This window comes from Oncorhynchus keta, chromosome 1 (assembly GCF_023373465.1).
Source record: "Oncorhynchus keta strain PuntledgeMale-10-30-2019 chromosome 1, Oket_V2, whole genome shotgun sequence".
In the NCBI taxonomy this organism is placed as follows: Eukaryota; Metazoa; Chordata; class Actinopteri; order Salmoniformes; family Salmonidae; genus Oncorhynchus; species Oncorhynchus keta.
The window spans coordinates 96670184-96680259 of record NC_068421.1 but is presented as its reverse complement, the minus strand read 5'-3'; the positions used below and the strand labels follow the sequence as shown (position 1 = coordinate 96680259).

Genomic DNA, 10076 nt, shown 5'->3' with positions numbered 1-10076 from the left:
ACTCCAGCCACCATAGTCATAGACTGTTCTCCCTGCTACCGCACGGCAAGCTGTACCGGGAGTACCAAGTCTAGGTCCAAGAGACTTCTAAACAGTTTCTACCCCCAAGCCATAAGACTCCTGAACATCTAGTCAAACAGTTTGCTGCCCCCCTCTGTTGCCATCTATGGATAGTCAATGTAATTAACTCTACCAACTACCATCACAGTGCCCTTAAGGAATTCACAAATATTATGGACACATTAGAAATAGTGGATATTTAGAGACTAAAAAAACCCGACCTAGTGAGATATACATGGAGGAGACTGAACTGAATTTTCCCAGTATAATACAGGTTCAGCAAATCCCCTTATTGTTTGGGATACTTGCCTTCAGGGGTCATTCAATTCAATAATCACCAATAATAAGAAGGCAGGTTCTTGCAAAAGAGACAAGATTAAAGGGAAATCTAATAGTACAGGTAGTTAACAATAAAAACGATACGACAAAAGTAGAAAAGGGAAAAAAGAAGCTCCGTTGTTAGATTGTTTTAACTAGTCCTATATAAATGGTAGTCTGTCAGGAACTCAGCAGGAAGGTCTGATTTCTAGATTATTAAAACAAGATACAGGTAGAGGTATCGATATACTGAAAGCTCCGTTGTTAGATTGTTTTAACTAGTCCTATAGAAATGGTAGTCTGTCAGGTACTCAGCAGGAAGGTCTGATTTCTATATTATTAAAACAAGATACAGGTAGAGGTATCGATATACTGAAAGCTCCGTTGTTAGATTGTTTTAACTAGTCCTATAGAAATGGTAGTCTGTCAGGTACTCAGCAGGAAGGTCTGATTTCTAGATTATTAAAACAAGATACAGGTAGAGGTATCGATATACTGAAAGCTCCGTTGTTAGATTGTTTTAACTAGTCCTATAGAAATGGTAGTCTGTCAGGAACTCAGCAGGAAGGTCTGATTTCTAGATTATTAAAACAAGACCCAGGTAGAGGTATCGATATACTGAAAGCTCCGTTGTTAGATTGTTTTAACTAGTCCTATAGAAATGGTAGTCTGTCAGGTACTCAGCAGGAAGGTCTGATTTCTCTATTATTAAAACAAGACCCAGGTGGCAAATATAAAGACCCAGTCTTTTCGAAAAAACTGGAGGCCCCTTAACCTTCAATGTTGTGATGCACTCAGAATTAAAAGGGTTTTACCAGGTATTGTTCATCCTGATCAGACAGGGTTTTTACATGGACGATACATTGGAGATAATATACAACTACTAGATATAATAGAACATCATGAACCATCTAAGAAGCCAGGCTTGGCATTTATAGCAGATTTTGAAAAGGCATTTGATAAAGAAAAACTGGATTTATTTATAAATCCCTGGACCTTTTCAATTTCGGTAATTCTCTTATAAAATGGGTGAAAATAATATACAGCAACCCCAGGTGTAAAATAGTAAATAACGGCTACTTCTCAGAGAGTTTTGAATTGTCAAGAGGAGATAAACAAGGGTGTCCGCTGTCACCATATCTATTCGTTACAGCCATCGAAATGCAAGCAATTAAAATCAGATCCAATAACAACATTAGAGGATTAGAAATCCAAGGCTTAAAAACAGAGGTGTCCATGTAGGATGATGACTCAAGTTTTATATTAAGTCCGCAAGCTAAATCCCTGCAATGTCTCATTAAAGATCTAGATAACTTTTCTGTACTCTCTGGACTAGAACCTAATTATGATAAGTGTACAATCTTATGTATTGGATCCTTAAATAATACAATTTTGCATTACCTTGCAGTTTACCTATAAAATGGTCTGATGGTGAAGTAGACATACTCGATATTCATATCACAAAATATACTGCTAAAACAAAGGGAACACTAAAATAACACATCCTAGATCTGAACGAATGAAATATTCTTATTAAATACTTTTTTCTTTACATAGTTGAATGTGCTGACAACAAAATCACACAAAAATTATCAATGGAAATCAAATTTCTCAACCCATGGAGTTGTGGATTTGGAGTCACACTCAAAATTAAAGTGGAAAACCACACTACAGGCTGATCCAACTTTGATGTAATGTCCTTAAAACAAGTCAAAATGAGGCTCAGTAATGTGTGTGGCCTCCACGTGCCTGTATGACCTCCCTACAACGCCTGGGCATGCTCCTGATGAGGTGGCAGATTGTCTCCTGAGGGATCTCCTCCCAGACCTGGACTAAAGCATCCGCCAACTCCTAGACAGCCTGTGGTGCAACGTGGCGTTGGTGGATGGAGCGAGACATGATGTCCCAGATGTGCTCAATTGGATTCAGGTCTGGGGAACGGGCGGGCCAGTGCATAGCATCAATGCCTTCCTCTTGCAGGAACTGTTGACACACTCCAGCCACATGAGGTCTAGCATTGTCTTGCATTAGGAGGAACCCAGGGCTAACCGCACCAGCATATAGTCTCACAAGGGGTCTGAGGATCTCATCTCGGTACCTAATGGCAGTCAGGCTACCTCTGGCGAGCACATGGAGGGCTGTGCGGCCCCCCAAAGAAATGCCACCCCACACCATGACTGACCCACCGCCAAACCGGTCATGCTGGAGGATGTTGCAGGCAGCAGAACGTTCTCCACGGCATCTCCAGACTCTGTCACGTCTGTCACATGTGCTCAGTGTGAACCTGCTTTCATCTGTGAAGAGCACAGGGCGCCAGTGGCGAATTTGCCAATCTTGGTGTTCTCTGGCAAATGCCAAACGTTTTGCACAGTGTTGGGCTGTAAGCACAACCCCCACCTGTGGACGTCGGGCCCTCATACCACCCTCATGGAGTCTGTTTCTGACCGTTTGAGCAGACACATGCACATTTGTGGCCTGCTGGAGGTCATTTTGCAGGGCCCTGGCAGTGCTCCTCCTGCTCCTCTTTGCACAAAGGCGGAGGTAGCGGTCCTGCTGCTGGGTTGTTGCCCTCCTACGGCCTCCTCCACGTCTCCTGATGTAATGGCCTGTCTCCTGGTAGCGCCTCCATGCTCTGGACACTACGCTGACAGACACAGCAAACCTTCTTGCCACAGCTCGCATTGATGTGCCATCCTGGGTGAGCCGCACTACCTGAGCCACTTGTGTGGGTTGTAGACTCCGTCTCATGCTACCACTAGAGTGAAAGCACCACCAGCATTCAAAAGTGACCAAAACATCAGCATAGGAACTGAGAAGTGGTCTGTGGTCACCACCCGCAGAACCACTCCTTTATTGGGGGTGTCTTGCTAATTGCCTATAATTTCCACCTGTTGTCTATTCCATTTGCACAACAGCATGTGAAATTTATTGTCAATAAGTGTTGCTTCCTAAGTGGACAGTTTGATTTCACAGAAGTGTGATTGACTTGGAGTTACATTGTGTTGTTTAAGTGTTCCCTTTATTTTTTTGAGCAGTGTATAAATAAGCTCGGTATGGAAGAGCCCCAGTAAGCCAGTGACTCAGCCCCTGTAATAGGGTTAGAGGCAGAGAATCCCAGTGGAAAGAGGGGAACCGGCCAGGCAGAGACAGCAAGGGCGGTTCGTTGCTCCAGAGCCTTTCCGTTCACCTTCCCACTCCTGGGCCAGGAGATGAAGAGATGAGTCTTCAGTAAAGACTTAAAGGTTGAGACCGAGTTTGCGTCTCTTACATGGGTAGGCTTGGGTAGGCTTGGGTAGGCTGACCATGGGTAGGCTGACCATTCCATAAAAATGGAGCTCTATAGGAGAAAGCCCTGCCTCCAGCTGTTTGCTTAGAAATTCTAGGGACAATAATGAGGCCTGCGTCTTGTGACCGTAGCGTACGTGTAGGTATGTACGGCAGGACCAAAACGGAGAGATAGGTAGGAGCAAGCCCATGTAATGCTTTGTAGGTTAGCAGTAAAACCTTGCAATCAGCCCTTGCCTTGACAGGAAGCCAGTGTAGAGAGGCTAGCACTGGAGTAATATGATCAAATTTTTTGGTTCTAGTCAAGATTCTAGCAGCCGTATTTAGCACTAACTGAAGTTTATTTAGTGCTTTATCCGGGTAGCCGGAAAGCAGAGCATTGCAGTAGTCTAACCTAGAAGTGACAAAAGCATGGATTAATTTTTTTGCATCATTTTTGGACAGAAAGTTTCTGATTTTTGCAATGTTACGTAGATGGAAAAAAAACATGTCCTTGAAATGGTCTTGATAAGTTCTTCAAAAGAGAGATCAGGGTCCAGAGTAACGCCGAGGTCCTTCACAGTTTTATTTGAGACGACTGTACAACCATTAAGATTAATTGTCAGATTCAACAGAAGATCTCTTTGTTTCTTAGGACCTAGAACAAGCATCTCTGTTTTGTCCGAATTTAAAAGTAGAAAGTTTGCAGCCATACTACACCTGTTGTATTCAGCATTTCACTGTAAGGTCTACTACACCTGTGGTATTCAGCATTTCACTGTAAGGTCTACTACACCTGTTGTATTCAGCATTTCACTGTAAGGTCTACTACACCTGTGGTATTCAGCAGTTCACTGTAAGGTCTACTACACCTGTGGTATTCAGCATTTCACTGTAAGGTCTACTACACCTGTTGTATTCAGAATTTCACTGTAAGGTCTACTACACCTGTTGTATTCAGCATTTCACTGTGAGGTCTACTACACCTGTTGTATTCAGCATTTCACTGTGAGGTCTACTACACCTGTTGTATTCAGCATTTCACTGTGAGGTCTACTACACCTGTTGTATTCAGCATTTCACTGTAAGGTCTACTACACCTGTTGTATTCAGCATTTCACTGTGAGGTCTACTACACCTGTGGTATTCAGCATTTCACTGTAAGGTCTACTACACCTGTTGTATTCAGCATTTCACTGTAAGGTCTACTACACCTGTGGTATTCAGCATTTCACTGTAAGGTCTACTACACCTGTTGTATTCAGCATTTCACTGTGAGGTCTACTACACCTTTTGTATTCAGCATTTCACTGTAAGGTCTACTACACCTGTTGTATTCAGCATTTCACTGTGAGGTCTACTACACCTGTTGTATTCAGCATTTCACTGTAAGGTCTACTACACCTGTTGTATTCAGCATTTCACTGTGAGGTCTACTACACCTGTTGTATTCAGCATTTCACTGTAAGGTCTACAACCAAGAAGACCATACAAACATAAGACATCACAAATGACAATACATACAGTGGACTTCACAGCTGTCAGCTAACATTAGACATTACAGACATTGACAGGATGAAGAGTGGGTCGGCATACCAAATGACACCCTATTCACTATGTAGTGCACTGCTTTGGACCAGCACCATACTGGCCCTGGCCAAAAGTAGTGCACTACATAGGGAATAAGGTATTATTTGGGACAAAACCTGGGACTTCCACAACTTCCTGTCCATTGTGTCACTTCTCCTGGATCCATCCCTGCCGTGTCAGAAATAACACAAACTCCAGGCTTCAGTTGCTTTCATTTAAATTTATTAACATTATTTATTAACATTTATTATGTGGGAATGAGACCTTTTTCATAAGTACATGGCACTATATACATTCCAGAGGAAGGAACACGGTCTACACACAGTCAGGAGGGGTAGGGAGACAGGACACAGTCAGGAGGGGTAGGGAGACAGGAGACAGTCAGGAGGGGTAGGGAGACAGGAGACAGTCAGGAGGGGTAGAGAGACAGGACACAGTCAGGAGGGGTAGGGAGACAGTCAGGAGGGGTAGGGGAGACAGGACACAGTCAGGAGGGGTAGGGAGACAGGACACAGTCAGGAGGGGTAGGGAGACAGGACACAGTCAGGAGGGGTAGGGAGACAGGAGACAGTCAGGAGGGGTAGAGAGACAGGACACAGTCAGGAGGGGTAGGGAGACAGGACACAGTCAGGAGGGGTAGGGAGACAGTCAGGAGGGGTAGGGGAGACAGGACACAGTCAGGAGGGGTAGGGACACAGTCAGGAGGGGTAGGGAGACAGTCAGGAGGGGTAGGGAGACAGTCAGGAGGGGTAGGGAGACAGTCAGGAGGGGTAGGGAGACAGTCAGGAGGGTAGGGAGACAGTCAGGAGGGGTAGGGAGACAGTCAGGAGGGGTAGGGAGACAGTCAGGAGGGGTAGGGAGACAGTCAGGAGGTGTAGGGAGACAGGACACAGTCAGGAGGGGTAGGGAGACAGTCAGGAGAGGTAGGGGAGACAGGACACAGTCAGTAGGGGTAGGGAGACAGTCAGGAGGGTAGGGAGACAGGACACAGTCAGGAGGGTAGGGAGACAGGACACAGTCAGGAGGGGTAGGGACACAGTCAGGAGGGGTAGGGAGACAGGACACAGTCAGTAGGGGTAGGGGAGACAGGACACAGTCAGGAGGGGTAGGGAGACAGGACACAGTCAGGAGGGGTAGGGACACAGTCAGGAGGGGTAGGGGAGACAGGACACAGTCAGGAGGGGTAGGGGAGACAGGACACAGTCAGGAGGGGTAGGGAGACAGTCAGGAGGGGTAGGGAGACAGTCAGGAGGGGTAGGGAGACAGTCAGGAGGGGTAGGGGAGACAGTCAGGAGGGGTAGGGGAGACAGGACACAGTCAGGAGGGGTAGGGGAGACAGGACACAGTCAGGAGGGGTAGGGAGACAGTCAGGAGGGGTAGGGGAGACAGGACACAGTCAGGAGGGGTAGGGGAGACAGGACACAGTCAGGAGGGGTAGGGGAGACAGGACAGTCAGGAGGGGTAGGGAGACAGGACACAGTCAGGAGGGGTAGGGAGACAGGACACAGTCAGGAGGGGTAGGGAGACAGGACACAGTCAGGAGGGGTAGGGGAGACAGGACACAGTCAGGAGGGGTAGGGGAGACAGGACACAGTCAGGAGGGGTAGGGAGACAGGACACAGTCAGGAGGGGTAGGGAGACAGGAGACAGTCAGGAGGGGTAGGGAGACAGGACACAGTCAGGAGGGGTAGGGAGACAGGACACAGTCAGGAGGGGTAGGGAGACAGGACACAGTCAGGAGGGGTAGGGGGACACGGAGGGGTAGGGAGACAGGACACAGTCAGGAGGGGTAGGGGAGACACGGAGTGGTAGGGAGACAGGACACAGTCAAAGATGCGTAAAATGGCAGCCCTATGATATAGTAGTGCACTACATTTGATCAGTGCCCTATGGTATAGTAGTGCACTACATTTGATCAGTGCCCTATGGTATAGTAGTGCACTACATTTGACCAGTGCCCTATGGTATAGTAGTGCACTATTTAGTGAATGTTGTGCCATTTGGAACGCACTTTAAAAAGTCACCCTTCACTTGGCTCTCTTCTCTTCTGATTGACACAACGTCAACTGTAAAACAACTGTTTTGTTAAAAATGTTCTTATAAAGAAACACTACTGTTACCCAAAAACAATAACTAAATAATACTACTCATTTTGTCACGTGGTTTTACTGTACAACAAACTAGGGACAGACAGGTTCTGTAAGTAGTCACAGTTGTAGCAGTGCTGGGACCGTAGATATAGAATCTATAGACAGGACCGCCAGTCAAGCCCAGCCATTACACCACCATTGATTTGAACGGGGGCTGTTCTATAGATGAAACACCCTGTTCTCTGTAACACCTACAGCTGTAACGTACACCACTTCAGATACACAACAACATTTACATGTGCAGCATCTCAACTCTCACTTCCTGTGTCTCCCAAATGGTCATCTATTCCCTACTGGACCCGGGAGCTGCTAGATAGGGATTAGGGTGCCATTTGGGATTCCACTGTCTGTCCGTCTCTTCTTCTCTTTAAGCACATTGAACATTATATATATTTTTTTAGTAGAATGCAGGTATGTAATGATGTATTCATAGGTGATTAACTAACACAGACACAACTTTCATTTTAGTCTTTACAGCTGAGCTTTTAATATGGGCCCTTCCTGCTCACCCTTAGGCTCCTGGAGTCAGGGGTCATAGGTCATGGGTTTTAAGGGTCAGTGGCCTGTTAGGTAGTCCAGAGTGGAGTCAGAGAAGCTGGATCAGGGGTTAGAGGTCAGGGGTCAGTGGCCTGTCAGGTAGTCCAGAGTGGAGTCAGAGAAGCTGGATCAGGGGTTAGAGGTCAGGGGTCAGTGGCCTGTCAGGTAGTCCCGCGTGGAGTCAGAGAAGCTGGATCAGGGGTTAGAGGTCAGGGGTCAGTGGCCTGTTGGGTAGTCCTGCGTGGAGTCAGAGAAGCTGGATCAGGGGTCAGAGGTCAGTGGCCTGTCAGGTAGTCCTGCGTGGAGTCGGAGGCGAAGGAGTCTGCGTCCTCATTGTCCGAGTCTTCAGAGCTGTTGTCCGCGGCGGGTTCTCCGGTCAGAGCGATTCGAGCGTAGTCGTCTGTATCAATACTCTTACAGAAGTGGATGGCATATTTCAGCTTCTCCTCCAGCACCTGCTTACAGGAATACCGTGGCAGCTTGAGGAGAAAGAAACAGGTGTAGGACTCTGGTAGGAAGTGGTCCGGAGGGTTGTACTTATCCAGCACCTAGAACACAACGAAAGATCAACATGAAAACATGAAAAAATAAGAAGCTTTTATTTAACATTTCTTTAACCAGGGTGTCCCAGGTTGCCGTGGTACACCTGGTATACACTAACAGTCTGCGTAGATGTTACACTAACAGTCTGCATAGATGTTTCACTAACAGTCTGCGTAGATGTTTCACTAACAGTCTACGTAGATGTTTCACTAACAGTCTACGTAGATGTTTCACTAACAGTCTACGTAGATGTTTCACTAACAGTCTACGTAGATGTTTCACTAACAGTCTACGTAGATGTTTCACTAACAGTCTACGTAGATGTTTCACTAACAGTCTGCGTAGATGTTTCACTAACAGTCTGCGTAGATGTTTCACTAACAGTCTACGTAGATGTTACACTAACAGTCTGCGTAGATGTTACACTAACAGTCTGCGTAGATGTTTCACTAACAGTCTGCGTAGATGTTACACTAACAGTCTGCGTAGATGTTTCACTAACAGTCTATGTAGATGTTACACTAACAGTCTGCGTAGATGTTTCACTAACAGTCTGCGTAGATGTTTCACTAACAGTCTACGTAGATGTTTCACTAACAGTCTGCGTAGATGTTACACTAACAGTCTGCGTAGATGTTTCACTAACAGTCTGCGTAGATGTTTCACTAACAGTCTGCGTAGATGTTTCACTAACAGTCTACGTAGATGTTTCACTAACAGTCTGCGTAGATGTTTCACTAACAGTCTGCGTAGATGTTTCACTAACAGTCTACGTAGATGTTACACTAACAGTCTGCGTAGATGTTTCACTAACAGTCTACGTAGATGTTACACTAACAGTCTGCGTAGATGTTACACTAACAGTCTGCGTAGATGTTACACTAACAGTCTGCGTAGATGTTTCACTAACAGTCTGCGTAGATGTTTCACTAACAGTCTGCGTAGATGTTTCACTAACAGTCTACGTAGATGTTTCACTAACAGTCTGCGTAGATGTTTCACTAACAGTCTGCGTAGATGTTTCACTAACAGTCTACGTAGATGTTACACTAACAGTCTGCGTAGATGTTTCACTAACAGTCTACGTAGATGTTACACTAACAGTCTGCGTAGATGTTACACTAACAGTCTGCGTAGATGTTACACTAACAGTCTGCGTAGATGTTTCACTAACAGTCTGCGTAGATGTTTCACTAACAGTCTACGTAGATGTTACACTAACAGTCTGCGTAGATGTTTCACTAACAGTCTGCGTAGATGTTACACTAACAGTCTACGTAGATGTTTCACTAACAGTCTGCGTAGATGTTACACTAACAGTCTGCGTAGATGTTTCACTAACAGTCTACGTAGATGTTTCACTAACAGTCTACGTAGATGTTACACTAACAGTCTACGTAGATGTTACACTAACAGTCTACGTAGATGTTTCACTAACAGTCTACGTAGATGTTACACTAACAGTCTACGTAGATGTTACACTAACAGTCTACGTAGATGTTTCACTAACAGTCTACGTAGATGTTACACTAACAGTCTGGCAACAGGACTAATTAGTGTTACATCGTAGAGACAAATGATGTTTGATTCACAACGCTCCCTGATCAAATGTTA

At 45.5% G+C, this 10076-nt stretch overlaps 1 protein-coding gene across 1 annotated transcript in view; it reads right to left on the bottom strand.

The window, feature by feature from the left end:
• Positions 1-6232: 6232 nt before the first annotated feature.
• The window catches only part of LOC118396067 (E3 ubiquitin-protein ligase HERC2-like), a 270532-nt gene continuing 266688 nt past the window's right edge, over positions 6233-10076 (bottom strand). The window contains 1 exon segment of the mRNA XM_052525726.1: positions 6233-8467. Coding sequence (XP_052381686.1) covers positions 8195-8467 — 273 coding nt within the window. The 3' untranslated portion in view covers positions 6233-8194.